General features: G+C 45.4%; 1 protein-coding gene across 2 annotated transcripts in view; it reads right to left on the bottom strand.

The window, feature by feature from the left end:
* Positions 1–19,625, bottom strand: part of ATP2A1 (ATPase sarcoplasmic/endoplasmic reticulum Ca2+ transporting 1) — a 60,568-nt gene that overhangs the window by 12,554 nt on the left and 28,389 nt on the right. For both annotated transcript variants that reach the window (XM_085618945.1, XM_085618944.1), the window contains exons 12-18: positions 7,527–7,658; positions 6,453–6,578; positions 5,873–6,091; positions 5,014–5,349; positions 3,293–3,513; positions 2,196–2,398; positions 216–301 (exon numbers count right to left, since the gene is read on the bottom strand). In XM_085618945.1, the coding sequence (XP_085475071.1) occupies positions 216–301; positions 2,196–2,398; positions 3,293–3,513; positions 5,014–5,349; positions 5,873–6,091; positions 6,453–6,578; positions 7,527–7,658 (1,323 nt within the window). The remainder of the gene's footprint in view (positions 1–215; positions 302–2,195; positions 2,399–3,292; positions 3,514–5,013; positions 5,350–5,872; positions 6,092–6,452; positions 6,579–7,526; positions 7,659–19,625) is intronic.

Genomic DNA, 19,625 nt, shown 5'->3' with positions numbered 1-19,625 from the left:
CACAATTTACAAGCATGTACGATTGTTAAATACCCATTTTCTGAATTATAACTAGATATACTTTATAATTTCATCTCAGGCCGAGCTGAGAACTCCTGGATCATGCTAACGCTAGACAATCACATTAATTTCTCCGCGGACAGGAGCTGTCTGTCTGGTGAGAACATATGTATATCTGTGACACAATATCCAAAAGCCACATTGCGCGGTCTTACCAGCTGATAGAAGGTGACTTGCGGTCCCTCTTCGGAGCACATGAACCACCAGGCAGCTGCACCAACTGTGGCTGCACCGACATATCCTGTGGGGAGAGAACGCCATCAGTGTCGATAACAAGGCAACCATAGCATACAGCCGCCTCAGAACTCAGAAATGAATCAACCTTGCCCGGTTCTGACACAAAGAAGTGGACCTCACCAGCTATGCCATATGGCAGAAGTCACGCCCTGAAATAGAAGGAAAAACTGCCAATGACGCAGCTAAGCAGAATGTATTTACTGCCAAATGGACTCGCCCACCTTGTCACACAACAGGAGCACCATTTTCTAACAAAAGAGCGAACCAAACTTCAGGTAGTGGCAGCTCCACCACACAATTCCTGCACTACTAGTCACCCACAATATTACAGCAGCCATACAAGGCTCAGGTCCGCACAATGTCAGCGCCAGTGCACCAAAGCGACACAACTCACTAATTAAGCAGCCACACAAGGTTTAAAGAATACCTGCTGTACCAGTCATTAGAAGCACAACTTGACAAACAATCAGGAATACAGAATTCACACAACAGTTGGCCTTGGCACCTAAATAATGAAATAGCACCTGCTGCCTGCAGATGAAGCATCAATAAAAACGGTCTATCCATTTCAGACGCACTGTGCACCACCCACACTATTCACCAGCTACAGAAGCCTACAACAAAGTAACCTACCAGTAGTTACAGACTGAAAATGGGACTTGGGAGCTACATACATCCCGTAGCCTAACATTGCGACAACAAAGCCGTGCAATAACACAATCAGCTGGTGAAACAGAATTTTGAGATTCGCACGGTGCCAACAGCCATGTCGGTATGACCAGTATCAGTATGATCAGAATGATAAGAAATGCTCAGAGATGGACAGACCTTAAGGAAAATCCTGACTTTCAGTGGGGAAAACTCCCTAACTGCATAGAGTTTGGCTGCCTATGGACAATCTTATGAATGAGCAAACCAGATTCAAGATGCCAGCCTCCCAAATGCCCGATCATCTATAACAATGAATCATATTATCAGGCCTGGGCTCTGAATGGTAGAGGGTATTTGGCATAAACATACAGGGAGCAAGATGCTGGAAATGGAAATACCATCAGCTCAGTGACAAGGAGGTTTAAGGTGCCCTCAGTACTTAGAGGCAATTTGTGTACAACTATCTGTTAGTGCCTCCTAAATGTCTTATGAAACAAAGATGGCGATAGATCCCTTGTGGTCATTGCGAGTAACTAGTGTGTAATGCCTTGCCCGATGTACTGAGACTGTTAATTCAGTTGATACCCTTTTGGAAATAATTAAAAGCTCCTCTGATTGGCTAAGTATGTATGTCTGTTTGATTGAGCATCCAATTGTACGGTGGGTGTTTGGTACCATAACAAATTTGCAGTTTGTTGTGTTTGTGTGAGGCCCTCGGCGAGAAAATCTTGTTGCAGGAGGTGAGAAAATCTTATTGCCATGTGGGGTCATCATTAGAAATTCTAATTTGCGCACCAGGCTTGCACAGTTATCTGTTCTGTGCATGAGACATTTGCGTGAACTGCAATCTGTGGTCTGGGCATCTCTAGTGGGTGCAGGGTCTGTGATCAGCAGGCCTCTTGTGTGCTGGTAGTTCCTGCGAGAATCTTATGCAATAGTTCCATTTTAAGAAGAGCTTTGAAGCCCCTGAAGTCCATGGTAGAAAGAGCTTGTTTGTGTGTAAAGGTAGATAACCTTCTTGGATTCACGGGGGAGCCCTTGCCATTGGCTTGCTACAGCCATTTTGTAGATGCCAATGTCAGAAGATTCAAAGTGAAACTTCTTGTGTTTCAGTGAGTGTTCTGAAGCAGATCCTCACGTGCTTCCACCTCACCAATGAAGGTTTTGATTAGATCAAAAATGAAGATCAGTGCCTACAACGGAAGGATATATTGTTAGTTTTCTGTAACCGTCCAGCATTATCTTACCTCCAATAGCCAGATAACGGAAGAAGAGCCAACCACTAATGAGGGGCTCCTTGGGGCTACGAGGGGGCCTGCCCATGATGTCCAAGTCAGGGGGGTTGAAGCCCAGAGCAGTAGCGGGCAGACCATCAGTCACCAAGTTCACCCAGAGCAGCTGGACAGGGATAAGAGCTTCTGGCAGCCCCAGAGCAGCAGTCAAGAAGATACTGGAGGCATAAAGAGAAAGGTAGACAAAGAGCGCAGAAAAGTGAGAAAAGGAAGCAAGAAATGGGCAGCAACTCAGATTAAGAAGCAGACAGATCAAAGGTTTAAGGGGGTTATGTATGAGAGCCTGCATCACATTCACACCATGTAAAGGGATACATGTGTGCCACAGGCCTCTCATAAGCCACACAAAGTCACCCTGAGTGGCTTTCAGTGGCCTCATAAATCATGAGTAACGCGACACAGCACAAATCGCTGCTTTGCCTTACTCTGCGTCCCACAGGCTTTCCATGGGCGATGCAGTCGGTTTTCCAACGCAACACCTATGGAATTATGATGCTGCCCCAGATTTACAAAAGCATATAAACCTGTGGAAGCACCAAATCCATACGCCTCCAGAGGGGAGGTGTAACAATGAGAAATAACTTCATTTCTCCTCGTTTTTTACTCTTTCCAGGGTAAAGCGCCTGTTAGGATTGTTTTTGTGCAGGAAGGTTCCCCTTCCTGCACAAAAACAATCCTACCAAAAACGGAGGCACCCTTGCACCATGATGCAAGGGTGCCAGCACTAGTGTTGGGCTGCCAAAAGGGCACCAGCGGCGGGGGAAAAGGCAGGAATGCACCGCATTGCCATAAATATGGCGCATTCCGGCCATTTCACTTTGGCGGAAGGCAGCACCTTGATGCGCTACCTTAAGCCAAAATGCCATAAATGAGGCTCTACGTGTCTAGAAAAAAGAATGAAAAAGCCATAAAACATGGACTAGAAGTGCACGTGAAAACGAGTCTAGACAGGGGTGTACTGTAATGAGCTTGATCGAAATCTAACATGAGACTTGACTGACAGAGGTGTGAAGCTCCCCAACAATCCAGTGATTGGTAAGAGCAGCACTCACCAGACCACTTCACCGACGTTGGAGGAGATCAGGTAGCGGATAAACTGCTTCATGTTGTTGTAGATGGCGCGCCCTTCCTCTACGGCAGACACAATGGATGAAAAGTTATCATCAGCCAGCACCATCTCAGAGGCAGACTTGGCGACTGCTGTGCCGGAACCCATGGCAATACCAATCTCAGCTTTCTTTAAGGCTGGGGCATCATTCACACCATCACCAGTCTAGAGGATAGAGAGAAGGTAGAGACATTTAGGTGGTTGCTCCTTGTACCAACAGGGTCTTTTCTTGAAGTATCCCATTTCCCACCCTCCGTAAACCATGCTTATTAATACAGACTTCCTGTGACCTGTGGTCGCTGTACAAGGCTGCACTTTACACTCAAATGCTTCGAAATATAGGTAAGCTCCGCACACAGACTTCCAGTTAAATGGCTAGATCCAATTAAATAACAAAAGCTAATTGTATCCCTCTTTGATTTCCTAAAAAATGAAACTCCGTGTTATGTCTTTATTTGAGAACGTCAGAGGCTGATTAATGGCACAATAATTGAGGGACAGGTGATAATTGGTAAAATAACGGACAGAGGCACTATTACTAACAGAATAATTAATGAAATTATTTTAATTGGATGGAAATATATTTGCTTCTAAAAGAAATATGACTGCTGTCAAACTTACACGTATGGGGAAGTTACCAACAAAATAAATGATGGTCTGTAATAACTTCTAGAATACCACCTTCTGGGGCATTGTTACTGAATACAACCTTTTTTTGGCCAAATAACTGATGGAGCATGAGGTATTCTCCTAGGATACCCAATTAGCACTGTAACTGCAGGAAGGCCCTTTAATCTGTGAGACATTCATGTTAATAAAATCTGAAAAATTGCTGTGGTAAATCATTTTCCGTAGCACCACCAAGTGATCGATCACCTACAGAAATTCTGCACAGACACGCATGGTCTTTCATACCCCCTGCGGTCCTATTATGTATAGGGCGCACTTTCCCTGTTTGCTTCACAGCACAGTTTCAAACAGGTATGCTCTACGCAAACAGGGAAATTGCGCTCTATTGGTTGAATACACTGCCCTCAGGGCAGCCCCGACCATGTGCTGCCCTGGATGCAGCGCAATCATGTGAAATACAGAACCACTGCTTCGAAGCCGCTCCATGTTTCACTGTGCAGGCAGCACCCAGGACCGAACTGGCCGTAGCGGGCACTGGGTGTTTCTCCGGTGGGACGCCATTGTGGGGGGCAGTTTTGGACCCCTGGAGAGCCGTTTTTGTTACCGGGGCTGTTTTTGCAGCATAGTTGCAATATCGGCCCACTGTGACAAAAGCAGCTGCAGTGTAATCACCTAAACCCCCCCCCCCCGGCCGTGGCCAGTCCGACTCAATTGCCAGGGCCAGTTCGAGTTCCTAGTCTGGCCTTGGCAGCACCTGCTTGCACTTTATCCCCCTGTGGGAGGGTGTAGTGAGTGGCTGGGGGCCTCTTCTCAGCTTCTTTACCTCTGCACCTGCTTCCATAGTATGGCATGGGCACAGGGGTACAGAGATTTCCTCATTTGCATGGAACCACGCCCCCATACAAATGAGGAAAGCACTCTTGAGATAGCACTGGCGCAGCATATGCGCCAGCGCTGTCTGTATTACAGATGTGGCCGCACAAGCGTCTGCCGCCCTTTCTGTAATACCAAATTGCCCTGGTGGCATAGACTCACCATGGCTGTGATTTCATCAAAGGACTGCAAGAACTCGACAATCTTGGACTTGTGAGCAGGCTCCACACGAGCAAAGCAAGAGGCGCGTTTGCAGGCTTCGCGTTGCTCGGCAGGTGGCAGGTCATCAAACTCACGCCCGGTGTAGGCCCGGTTGGAGACCTCCTCGTCCTCAGTGAAGATGCCAATACGCCTGCAGATGGCGATGGCAGTACCCTTGTTGTCTCCAGTGATCATAATGACACGGATTCCAGCATCTCTGCAGAGCTGGATGGACCCAGTGACTTCCTTACGGGGAGGGTCCAACATGCCCACAACACCAACGAAGGTCAGATCAGCCTGTAGGAAAAAGAAAGAGGACAAAGTTCAAATTTCATTACAGGAGGTAGAGCCTTAGATATACATTAAGAACACTCTGTGGGGACCCAAGTTCACTAGGGTGCAATGACCTCAAAATTGAAAGCCTAAAGAATCCTGGTTATTCTCAATTTCCTGTTTTCGGAATTGGCCCTTATGCACTGGCTTTGTTTTATTTATTTTATGCCAGGTTGTTTGCAGCATCTTGATTGTGCACTACTTTCTCGCATGAGTTTTATTGTAACTTAATTCAAAACCTTGCACTGTGACTCACTGAAGGTTTAGCTGCCTTCCAAGGATGTCATGCAGCCCTTTTGGACATGTTCAATGGGAATATCTCCACCCTGGAATTTCAGAGAAACAACTAATGGAAAAATGGTGCTGGTAATGGGGGTTAACAGCTGTTAGACAGTAAGGAAACGTATTTGATGATGTTGGCCACAGATGTGGAAGCGGCAGGGATGAAGGAAAGGGGTATGAATTGTGGTAAAGGTATCCAACTTACCTCATACTGGACAAACTTGGTGGAGTCTTCCAGTACCATTTCCTCTCTCTTGGGGGGTGTGTCACGGGTAGCCAGTGCCAAACATCTAAGGGTATCTCTGCCTGTACCCCACTCTTTGATAACTGTCATGATTTTGTCTTTGACTGCAGCGGTGAGGGGAACGCGGGTAGTTCCGACACGGACATAGTTGCAACGATCAATGACACCCTCAGGCGCACCCTGGAAGAAACAGTGACATTTTCAAATATTATTATTTCAGCAATGCTGCAGATGTGTTGACACAATACATTTTGACACAAGGACACACTGCGGAACACCTCTAGGTACAAAGCTATGTTTAGTGGCCATAGAGATGTATCTGTGCACATATATGGTGACAAAAACACTGAGGCATTCAGACTAGCTTAAACGTAGACCTACAGTAACACATCAGTGCATATGAATCAGCATTTGTGCACATATTCAGCATCGCCCACACACACAAGAACACAAAAATTCACTATTCACTAGGAAGTATTCACATATGACTGCCCCCTGATGAGACAGAGTCTGGCTGAGTCTGCGGGAGCCAAGGACCCACCTTGACAAACATCTTGTTTCCAACTGCAGCTCTGGATGCCTTGGCAGGCGAGCAATACACAGACATGGACTTCCTGTCTCTGGAGAATTCTAGAGTAAATTCCTTCTTCATCAGCTGTTTGATGACCTGTGAGAAGATGAAGAGGGTGAGGTATTAGAGACATAATAATAAGGAAGTACATCTGACCATGCTCATTAGCCAAAGCAGGGACTGGAAAACACCCCAAATCAACCACCGCACATGCACCCATCACTACCAATATAGCACACCATAAATCCAAATTGACACATACATCCTTACAGTCCAATCATCAAATTCAACCTGTAACAGTAGCAGGATACCATCATAACCTAAACTCCCATCCATCCATCTAACCATACCATTGTACCTTTCCAAACCCATATAATACACTATCCAACTACCACAAAGAGGATTCTCCCAGAAAGCAACCCATGATCCAACCAATACCACCTAGATACAAACGCAAATCAAAGTACTGCCTACAAAATTACCCCAGAGTACTACCAAAAACAAGCCCAACATCTAAATAAGACTACATTACAAGATGACCACCCCAACAGAACTACTGTGCAGCCAACAGTGCCCGAATGCAATCTCAAAAACAACCTATTATCAAACCAACCCAACCAAGATACAAACCCCAGCCAAACTACTATTCTTGCAACATTGCTAAAATTATTTTCAAAGCAATTCCACCTACAAGGATACCACACAAGCCAACCCATTATTCAACCACTCATGACAGGTTTTTCATTGCAGCCAACACATCTTCGACCAAAACCACCCAAACAGAATAAGCAATCAATCCGCCATCAAACTAACATCAGAAGGCTACTTTCATAAAAGCAATCTCCCAACCAAACAACATCACTCAGGATAACACCTTAGAAAACACTAGTCAAAAAACACTGCAAGAACTAGTGAATACGTTGATGCATAGCTGGTGACAAGAGGAATGAGTATGGAGACACCCCCATTGGTTCAGGACAATCTGAAGACACCCTGAGACCAAGGAACACTCTCCATGTTGCATTTATACTAAGACATACTTACAGAGTTGCAGGCATTGGCACGCTCCACCTTGGACAGGCTACGCACGTCGGTGTTGAACACATTCATTTTTTCCACTAAGGTGGTCAGGGCAGTCTCTGTGGCTTCACCAACCTTCTCGAAAACTCCTTTAGACTGTAACGAAAAGATGGAATCATCAGGTGAGTAACAGTAATGCCTGTTTAAAAGGATTATTCTTACTGAGTAAAGGAGTTTCATGTGATATATGTGTTGTGCCTCGTCTAACAACACATATATTATTTATTATTTATATACCATAATTCACCATGCAAGCTGATTGAAATCACCCACATTATTTTTAGCTCATATTCTAACAATGTTTTATCAAATTTCCTATAAATTCAAAATTTGGGATATACCTTGGTGTGTGCTTGATCCCCTACTCTTTTCCAGTTTCAGGTTTCCTCTTTCGGTTATGAACTTTTCATTTTTTCTGCCTTATCTCTTTTAGCCAGACGATTCTCAGATCTACATCTTCCTACCCTCCAGCTATTCCCCTTTTCATCCCACTCATTTCAAACTGCCTATCAGCTAGTTATTCATGGATGTCTTCTCCTTCATATGAGGCATTCTAGAATGAACACCTACTTTTTTGCGTCCCTAACTCTTACTGCTATGATTGTCTTTCCATTTCCCATGTTATCCCAAAACATTTTTGTTATATTTGACCACCCTATGACCATTTCTCAACAAGTCTCACCTTTTTACTTTAGGGCATTTGTAAGTTATGTTCCCTTATTGCCCTCAACACAGCTATAGCTCTCATTCTTATCCTGAATTTCTCACTCCTTGACTACTGCTCCTTTAGATGTCTTTAACTCTTTACCTTTAAGTCTTTGTCAGAACCCCTATCAGAGGGCCCGGGGCAATAGGGGCTACTAGACCAAATCCTGGTGGTTCGGGACTTTTACGCCTGATGTTCAGGGGCCCGACTTACAATGGGTCCAGCGCAACTACGCCATGTCCCCTCCTACCCTTGACTCTCAGTGGTAGCTGTGATCGAACAGTCAAGGATCCCTTGGGGGGGGGGGGGGGGGGGTGTTGATACAGGTCAATAAACTGGATCATAACTCAAAGTGCAATCAATGTCAAGCCCTATACTTGATTTTATAGAATAAAAGAGTATTTTATTTCTAACTCTACACATGCAAAGGTATACGACATTCACAAGCAATAACACAATCCCCTTTGAGGTTGGGCTCTAGTAGTTGTCAGGCAAATCATTGTCCCACCCTCCTTCATGTAACGTGTTTTGGTTTATTGCCCTTTTACTGGTGACTGCATCCAGGGAAAGCAAGCTATTAAGCTGTACTCAAGAGTTCTCTCTTTGTCTCTTGAGAAATTAGTCAAAAGTGTCAATGGTGCCTCAGCACCGTTAGGCGCACGTTCCCAGGGCCCCAAAGGCACATTTCCAGTCTTCCCGACTCTGGTGGTATGACAGTGTTCAGAGGTGCAGCAAGTGCCCTCTCCTTGAGCATTCACAAGTCCAGATCATGTACAGCAAAGTTGGGTCGCTTGCAATGAACACAGCACCTCCTGGCGATGCAGTTTCTCTCTGTCGAGCAGCACGGCTGGTGGCCCTGTTCCTGCTCAGTAGACACAGTGGTAAGTTGCTCTTCCCTTAGGCGGGGAGGGGTGTGGGTGCTTGTGTGATCCTCCAACAAGTGTACAATATTTTCTGTGTCATTTTAGTAATACTCTGGGAATCCATCAGATGAAGATCACAGCATGCAGACTTGACCTGCCGATCACAGCAGTATTTCTTCGGTCCAGATAATGACCCAGACCCTGGCCAAAGTGGTACCAAAAAGTCCAGGGGTTGCCACAGTACTCATGATCTGGGCGCAGACTTCCCTTATGCGATTGCCCTCACTAAGGTGGCCTCTACTGGCATACAGGGTCGCTCTTGGGCCAAACTTAGTTCACTGGTGACCCCTTGTGGCATACAATGCCACTGTAGCATGGCTGTGCAGCATTGTGCTCCCCGCACAGAACAAGGTGGCCCTCTTCTTACATACCAGGGTCCCAGAGCCGACACTGCACAGGGCAACGCCTGATCGATGCACAGCCTAACATCTCACTCAGGAAATCCTTATGCAGGGCCCCCGACTGGACCTCACTCCCTTCAACGCTCTCCTCTCCCTCACAGGGCACACTGGTCTTGGCAAGCAGGCAGGCAACGGAGCTACAGTGCAGGTGATCTTGGTGTCCTGGGTGATGTCCTCTCACCCAACAGGGAGACTAGCACGTCCTCAGTCCTGGCCACAGGCAAAAGTCTCGCAGAGCTTCCCTTTCTTACACAGCCAGTCTGGCTGCTAAGCAGACAAAACATTTTTAGCGGCTCAAACTCCTTTTCTAACAGTCCTTTTCCAAATACCAAATGTGACTATTTGGAGTTTTATGTTGGGGCTCTGCTTCTTTTGACATGGACACCTCTCTTTCTTCTTTCCTCATGAAAAATATCTGTCATAGCAGGTAAGACTCCGAAGCTGATTGTCCCACATCATCATTTATGGGAGTGTTCAGAGTTCACACCTGGATGTCAGTCACTGTGATATGTGCATCAAAAGCTAATCCCAGACCCCAGCCCTACTTTTTATGATTCCCTTATCAGCCCCATCTCTCTTCTGAGATGTGTCCAGGCCCCTTCATTGTGAGCTCTCACTGAATCAAAGAGCCATATTTTGAATTTTAAAGGGATTCTTCTTTTTCCTCCAGTGTGTGTCCCACCCAGATCCCAGGAATGCAGCAATACACAATCTTTCTGGGGTGGGGGGGGGGGGGGGGGGGGGGGGTTTCCTCTCCTCCTCATGTATTCTTCAGGCAGGCCTGGGATTCCCAAAATGGAACCCAGGGTTCTCCATTTAATGTACCATTGTGGGCACAATTACCCAGTGTGCATTCGCAGCACACTTACTTTCCAACACTAGTACCTCCATGCATTGTACTATTACATGTACACATGCATTTAGTACTGTGTGCACTGTTGAGCACTAAATCTTTTCTATATTTAACCAGGGTGTGTTATTGACAAACACACACAGTGCCAGCACACACACTCACCATGTGTGCACTGTACAACACTTGACCCTTCATGAATTGTACTTCACACAAGCACACATACACCCGGCACATGTTTTCATTGCACACACACTGCTCAGCACAACATGTTTCATGCCATGTCTTCCTCACAGGCATACATACACTCAGCACACACTCAGCACATCCACTAATTTGACATGTCTTGCACAGTACTGTTCTATGCCTATATTATACCCTTCCCAGGCACACATACAACCAACGCAGAGTCACTAGCCCTGTGCTATGCAGCTCTCCACATCTACCTGATGTAGGCCAAGGGTGAGTTAAGCACACAGCAGCAGAACTTTAAAAAAGGTGAGTGAGTCTATAGGCCACACTTAAGGAACAATGGTCAATGCCAGTAAACTCTGCCCCTCGGAAACACTAACGCCGTTCCAATCCAGACGTCAGTCGTCAGCGCAAGGTGCTCAAAGCTCTCGTCTCACTGCCCCTGCTGATTCCTCTGCTTCTCTGATGCCCCTCCCCGTGGAGGCAGTCCGGCAAGGAGAAGATCGGGTGAGGCTTGTGGGGGGTCCTTGCCCCGCTGCGGTCCCTCTGTCGACCCGCTGACCTGCTACCACGCTTTGAGGCCCCGGAGGGCCTTCAGTCTCTTTCTTTGTGTCCCCCCCCCACGGAGGCAGCAGAGTAGAGCCTGGCCTTCCCCTTGCCTCTGGTCAGCCAGGAGCAGCGCTAGTAGCACCAGAACCAGCCAACAGTAGCACCAGCCCCAGTGGGAGTCCACTGGGAACATCCTGAATCTAGCGCTAAATGCAGGGCAGAGAGAGAAAGGGGATGCAGCACGCAGAGAGCAGGGAGCATAGAGCCGCAGCCAATCCGAGTCGATTTGAGTGGACCAGAACTCAAGCAGCAGCAGGACCAACACACCCAGCCCCAGCCATTCTCTCCGGCAAGTTCAGCACAGGCGTTGACACCGCGCTGGTTGGAGGGGGGGGCTAATTTGGAGGGGTGGACTGAAGACTGCTGACGGCGGGGTTCTCAGGCTCCACTTTCAATCACAAAAGCCAAGAAAAGCCAGGAAAAAGCAAGTGCAGTGGCCGTAGCTGGCCGCTACAGAGTGTGTTCCATTAACCCCTTCAGTGCCACGCCCTTTCCCCCTCCTGTGCCGGGCGTTGCACTAGTGGGTGGGGTTCATGACGAGATAGTCTCGTCATGGGCACAGCGCAACCGTGCTCCATGAAGAGACTATCTCGTCATGGGCACTGAAGAGGTTAAGGATCCATGGAAGCAGCCTGGCTAGGTGCGGCTTGTGGGACTCCTAGGTGTGAACCACTCGCAGTTGGTGACAAACAGGGACCCCCCTGCAGGAAGGCCACAGCTTGAATCTGCAGTACTCCACCTCGGCATTACCGTCACAAGAATGAATGTAAATATTTGAAGAGTATGGAGCAGCGCTAAACAGACATTTTCTTATCTCTCTCAATGTGGATTGGGAACCAGACTATAGCAGCCTAGAGCACCAAGGCAGCCTACGACCCAAAACAGTCTAAAACCCTTAAAAGTCTTTGGACTGAGGCACTTGCAGGCACAAAGGGCATCCCTTTCAAAAAGCAGTGGCAGCAACCGCAAACGCAACTGATAGCCTAACCAATCCCCAATTAAAAGTGTACTAACTTTGGCCAAAAGACACGGACAGTCACAGCCTATTAAAGATAATACCAACGAGGGAGACATCTTACCACAACCCCAGGACTCCAGCATTCACCCCACTCTTAGCTTTAAAGGGAGGAAAAGAGGCATTTGAAGTGGATCTAAGAGACTGTGCAAAGATCACTCAGGATCACAGGCACAGAAGGGCTAAGAACATCTTAAGGAAAAGACAGAGCTGCTGCTTTACCAATGGTTGGAAGATAGTCCACAGAGTTTTCCTACAAAGGAGAGCAGCGTCAATGGTGAAAGTGAATAAATGAAGCTACAAACAAGAAACCAAAAAAATACGGTAGCAGCCCTACAAAGCGAGGATGCCTCCACAAACTCAAAGGACAGCAAGGTCCATCAACAAAGACCAATACATGCATGAAAGGTATATCAGAACATAAATCCCCAGATGAGGTTGTCTTTACTAACACAAAGGCCAGTGTGTGCCCATCAATGAAGATCAACACACAGACAGAAAGGACAACAGAATACAAGTCCCTAGCCACTCCCACATCAAACAGAAATATCCGGTCATTGGAAAAAATGGAGGGCCGACTGGGGCAGAAGCACAAGACACTGACTGAATACTTTCTAACTGTATCCACTTTTTACAGAGGAGGTCTTCCACCTGGCCTAACAGCGACTACACCCATAATAGACATGAACACAGATGAGAATCAACTCAGTTGCATCAGAATTCAAAATTACACAACAAAGAGCAGGGCGACCCCCAGCCCCTTCGACCAGCACAACATCTTCGAATAAGCTATCCCCCATTCCAATCTCCAGGCCAAGATTTTCACTTAAGAGAGGGAATGGCGGAGAGCAGCAAGAGCTTGGGCCAGGAGCAATAGAGAACAAAAGCACACAGCAGAAAATAACAGAACCAATACTGCTGGAGCGGGTGTACATGCACACACCATTGTCAGGGGCCAGCTGGAAAACAATTCAGCAACAACAAGTGTAGGTGACCCTGAAAGCCAGGATCTGCCACACTGGGGACTGGGGGCAAGGTCATACCAGTAAGTACTTAGTCCAAGCTCCCTGATCTTTGCGTTCTTGCGTCGGATAAATCATACAGCACCCCCTTACATGATAATTCTGCTTCAAGTTTGGATCTTATCAAAGGCCAAGATAAGCTGTTGTCATCAATAAACACGACTCTCATCGCGGCAACCAATGCACTCACATGGCAAACATATAAATTGTAAATCCAAATGGACATAATTCAAACAATAGCCCTAGGGATTTCCAAAATTTTAGCCAAACTTGACAACATTGAGAAGGGTCTTAAAGCCAGGTAGTGCCATTGTACTGACATTGTAGGCAAAATAACGACACTCCCGGAAGTGCTGCTAACAATGATAAAAGACCTAAGTGATTTTAAGCTGCCCTGCCTGCAAAATCCGATCAATGTCAAAACAAGACCTGTCCCTATAGGACCTGACTCGACAAAGGGCCGCAGATTACAAACTCAGAACTCTCCAGGCAAGGGAGAAGAAGAAGCAATAAGGGACTTCCCAAAACCTGAACCATCAAATAAGCGCCTCTGGGCCGCAAAGACAGACAATATGACAGTCATCAATATAGGCATGAGTCAGGAAACTTCAAGTGTTTTTAAACAAGAAAACACTGCAAATACGCTGTCAAGGCATGCTAAAAAAGCTTAGGAAAAAGTAGAAATGTCAAAAAAAGACACAAGTCAGAAGGAGCTGGGGACAGCACCCCCATGCCCCAGCACAACCGACAGGACAGAAAACCTCGAATGAGGAAGTGTCAGGAACCAAGAAGCCATACCCAATATTTACAAATAACCCTAAGCAACTCAGGGCACTTAGAGGCTCTAATACAGAGGGAGTAAACTCACCCTTACAATCACCATCGCAGAGGCGAACCCCATGCGGTCTCAGCCATATTAAAAAAAATGTCAAACTGGGAAGTCAGAGCATGGAGAGGGCAGCAGAAAGAAATACCACTACAATCATGATGAGCACACAACTGCTAGACAACAAACCTCAACAAAAACCAAAATAAAAAGCCCCCCTTGAGGTCCATTTGATGATAAAGCTCAGTAAACAACAACATACTTGCAGGTTGCTAAGGAAAATAGATCAAATCCGGCCCAAAGAAGCAACATATAGAAGACCATATTTCAGCCTCAGTACACATCAAAGGGCAGGCATGACATACTCAATATGGCAAACCTAGTGAGGCTTTTCCAACACATACCCTCACTAATGAGAATAACAAGTGAAGACAAGGTCAGTATACAATTTGAAACAAGAGACAAAAATAATAGTCAAGATGACACCATAGTCCCATGGAACAATTCCTCCTCTGCAGAAATGGTTCTCCGAGAAAAAGAAAACTTTGAAAATTGAGCATAGCAATACGAGAGGTAAAGCAAGAAAAATACCCCCACATGCTAACCCAGCCAACATACCCTCAAAGAGGTTCAGGTAACTGCAGAGAAACTTCGCAAAGCGTACTGAGAGGAACCACAAAGAGCCAATCGTTTTAGAATTTCAAGAATGTGAGTATATTTTTAAGACCTCAAGAAGTTTCGACCGAAAAAGAAGAACAATAATGCCCGACACATTTCAAGGTGCTAAAAGGAGAACATCACCATCGGAGAGGCAGCGAGACAGAGAATGTCAATAACTACTCCTAACTTCAGGGAGGATCCCTCAGAGCAGCGTGACAACAACCCAGTAAGCGACGGGGGAAAGGAGACCAGAAAGCTACCAACGCCAAACAATCTGGCATCAAAATTATATCCTGGAACATTGCCGGAATTCAGAGAGCTCTAAAGCATGAATCTGACAGGAAGATGCTGCAGGAGGGGGACATCGTCTGCCTACAAGATTCCTGGGCAACCAAGGCTACACATATGGAGGGTTTTGCAAACCAGCGACCAAAAATCAATAGTATGGCATACCATCTGGTGGAATCTCGACATACATAAAACATGCAACAGATTTCACAGCAAAAAAAAACAAGATAGACTCGGAAATGCTGCAGGCGTTCATAGTGGAAAATAACAAGGACAAGGAAGGAAGATCCTCGCTCTTAATGTGTACCTTAACGTCCAGGGTCAGGCAAACTGGAAGCAACAAGATCTGCGATCATCACAATAGGGGAAATCCAGTGCACATATTCATCTATCGCCAAGGTGATTACAGGAGACTTCAGTCTCGATCACCTTGGGAACGACACAAGCAGAACATCGCATTTAGCACAGTCGGAAAAAATCTTCAATAGCTTCTTGCAAAACTACAGTCCAAAACCTTCCAAAAATTCTTTCATACAACAATCGCACAACCATCGACTACTTTTTTCTTTGCGGCAGTCTTATCCCAAACATGGAACATTTTGCAATGATGGTGCATGAAACAAGTGATCATGCAATCCTCCAAACGGATCTAAGGATACATAGCAAATAACGCGAACAAACTCTTTACCTCGCCCACACAAGGGGTAATAAGAAATGCTCACTAATCAGAAGGATCAGATGGAATGAACAAAATGTAGTAAATCTAACAGCATAGAAAATACCACAGGAAGGCAGAGACAATTGCACAACCCCCGAATACACTATCAAAAACTGGGGGAACTTGGACATTGGGCCCCCAAACAACCCTCCAGGGAAGAATAAGGAAAAGCTCTTTCGAAAAAAACCCAGTATAATTGCAAATCTGGCATGACAACATGACACTGAGGAGTCCACTAGTAACCCAAGACGGGCAAAAAGGAATCATTCGAATACTGGCACACAAGTCTCCAAGCAAAAGTGGAGAGAACTTCACTTGGAATGAAAACACCTCACATGGAAATTAAAACAGAAGCAACTTGAGGAGGAATGGATCAAAATCCACAAGCATTCAAAGAGCCACAAACATAGGCAGTTTTGGGAATATATAGCCCCGCTAGAAAACGACAAAGTGGACCGATGCAACTCCATCCCAGCTGAAGCATAGCCACAATCTACGTAGAAATTCAAGTGTGGCCCGTGCAGGCCAACATAGAAGACTTCCCGGTTGAGAGAGCAGACAGAGATGGTTCTCCCAGGGCAGAAGATGGAGGAATAGACCAAAATGCTCCAGCTGTCAGGGAGATGATAAAAAAGATAAGAAGAGACAGGACTCCAGGCCCAAAAAGCCTCCTGGCGGGAATGTTTAAGGACAGCCCGAGTCTTATCCACCTTGTTCACTGTATGCAGATTGCAAGCCGATGTCCCTGAGTCATGGCGTGGCTCCTTTCTACAGCCAATTTTCTTGAAGGGAGATAATACAGATTCAAAAAACTACAAACTGATCGACCTTCTGGACATTGAAGGGAAAGCAGACGCCGGCACTCTGTTAGTAGACCTGAACAGATGGATCGAGGATAAAGAGATTCTCCCCACAAATCAAACTGGGTTCTGCACAGGTGGGTCGACAGTCGACAACATAATGGCACTATCTTATCTGGGCCAGCAAGCACACATCAAAACCAAAAAACCATTCTTTGCTTGCTTCGTCGAATAATCTGCAGCGTGCGACTGGGTCTCCCGCCATAATCTTTGGAACAAGCTAAGGAAATGGGGCATCCCAGAAGGCCTCTTGAACACAGTCATTGCCCTATTAAAAAAAACCTGGGTAAGAATCAAATAAGCATTAAACACGATTTCAAAAAAACGTTATACAGACCGCGGCATAAAACAGGGCTGTGCCCTTGCCCCAACTCTTGTCAATTTATACACAGCAGATCTGGGGAAGACGCTCCAAAATGCAAACTTTGCAATCCCTTAAATCGGCTCCAACAGATTCGGAATATTACAATATGCAGACAACCTGGTAATTATGGGTCACAACAACATTGGTTTACAAATTGGAACTGAACGCTCTTAAAAACTACAATGAAAGTAATGAACTGTTTGTAAACCCAAACAAGACCAAAGTAATGGTTTTTGGGCCTTGTACGAAAAAAGCCTTACCCAAATGGGGAGTGGGTGACCAGATAAACTCCACCACAAAAACATACAAATACCTGGGGGCACACTTTAGCGACACTGGGAAGGAGACTACACACCAACAAAGAATGACGTCGACAATTTACGCCTTAAGCAAACTCCACAGGAAACTGCACAGTCCAACGAAGGTACCAATTAGAAGGGTCATGCAATGCAAAATAATGGCAATAGCGGGCGATGCACAACAGGTGTTCCCTGGCCAAATGGACAGACTGCTTAGAAAATCTCAATGCCAAATGTACAAAAGCATTTTTAATTGAGCAAAATACACCCGCAACAACCTGATCCACCTGGAGTTTGGCCTGGTCCAGCAAAACTATGAATGCTTGGGAACACAGGCGAAATACTACTACCAAGTACTTGAAGCACCCGCTAGAAGCTGAAAAAACATGCTCAAACTCATTTATGAACGGACGGCCAACCCATGGAACACGTACATGAAAAAAGCTGTGGCAGTACTTGGGCTAGCAATGCAAAATTGGTGCCTGGAAGGAAGAAGTTATGTGGCAATTAAAAACGCATTAAACAAACAAATCCAGCAACTATCACAAGAAGCAGATATACTACACTACTTAACCAGGGGCAGCCAGCCTGGATTAATTACATCATATGAGGAACATAGAATACAGCAGTATCTGAACCAAGCACTGGGAAGGAACTGCTTAAATGACATTCAATGGGCCAGGCTTCTGTCCCTGCCAGTAAAAGAGCTAAATACTAGCTGGAAATGTCTGGCCCATACAACCAAATGCAGAATTTGCAAGTACAAAGAAGAGTCCCTGCTGCATCTGTTGTTTTGTTGCGCAGGTCTGCTACTGCAATGTCGAAAGCTGTTAAACCCGATGTGCCTCTCCAAAAGAGTCTGGACATACAAAGAAGCAGGATCTGCTTTGTTCTCTTGCACCACACCAATGGAACTGGGCAAATTTGGGAAATGTATGGCAGAGGTGCGTGGCCGGCAATCTGAACAAGAAGGGCTTGACGATACGACTGGGGATAGCACGAACTACAAGTAAGCACGTAGTGAAGAGTCCTGTCAGGCAGCTACAACACAATCTTCATTATGCTATTAAAGGCACTCCGGCACTATAAGCTTTGAGTCTGTTAGCTAATACGGTGTTACGAATGGATGCTACCAGCCCTTTTCTTTCTTGCTTCCTGGGAGCATCAAGACTGGAAACCAACACTAACTTTTAAATTAACGGCTGCGAAGAGATATTTTTATGGGATTCAGACACGCAAAAGCCCCTTTGGAAGAACAGGCACTATTCATATTTTTAAAGTGCGAACTCTGACGAATTTTAACAATTGTTTTATTTATTCAGGACATATTGCAAATGATTTTAAGTAATTGTGCAATAAAAAAATCCTTTCATTTCATTTCAAAGGGTAAATAGGCCCTTTTGTACTACCATTTTTGCTAGATACAGTGGTGAAACATAAATGATTGGTACATAAAAATGCACAAATAAGTACATAAACAAACTAAGCTATCACATATGCTTTGAAGTGCCCTTCTCATATTACAAAAAATACTACTATTTGATTAGCCTGGTATATAGCACTTAGTACCTGTCTCATATCACACCATTCTCCATCACTTCTTTGCTCTTGTACTTCTCAAGACAGATATTGTACACATAGTGGTCATCTGACATAAGATCATGAGTCGGATCATGTTTCTGGCCAGATATCGCACACATAGTGCTAGTCACTTATATCACTCCTTCAGTCTGATATTACACGTGTAATAACCAACTGACAAATGTCATATGTTTGATCTCATGCAACACAAAAAGTGTTGGCATACTATTAAACCCCATGACTGTCCTATTGAAAAATATAAACAAACTAAAAAGTTGTACCTCGCATGCCCTGATGGACTATGTATAAATATATGCAATGAACAAATATCAAGGGATGTGTTCCTCCAGTGTTTTTTATGGTCTTTGCAAACAATGGAAATGTGTTTGGCATGTGAGTGCCTAGACATTCTGGCAGATTTACAAATATGCAACAATATCTCAACCGGATTCATTCAAGATAATTATGCTTGTATGTGCAAGACATTACAATAGACGAACAAAGATGAGAGACTCCAAGTTATTTGCTAAATGTGCTCTTTAGGCATCATATATGTAGAGGATTGAAATACACATAACAGTTATACCAGCCCTGTTGAGCATGTATGCAGTGGCAACCCAAAAGAAGTGCACATTGTGCTCGTGATAAAACGTGACGGCGCAAGTGACAACGTGAGAAAAACACAGCGCAGGGCGCAAGGTGAAGAATAAAATATAATATGTACAAAATTATTGGTTCACACCATGATT

The sequence above is a fragment of the Triturus cristatus genome, chromosome 7, assembly GCF_964204655.1.
Source record: "Triturus cristatus chromosome 7, aTriCri1.1, whole genome shotgun sequence".
Lineage (NCBI taxonomy): Eukaryota > Metazoa > Chordata > Amphibia > Caudata > Salamandridae > Triturus > Triturus cristatus.
Note: the sequence above shows the minus strand (reverse complement) of the source record. Positions and strands in the feature narration are given on the sequence as shown.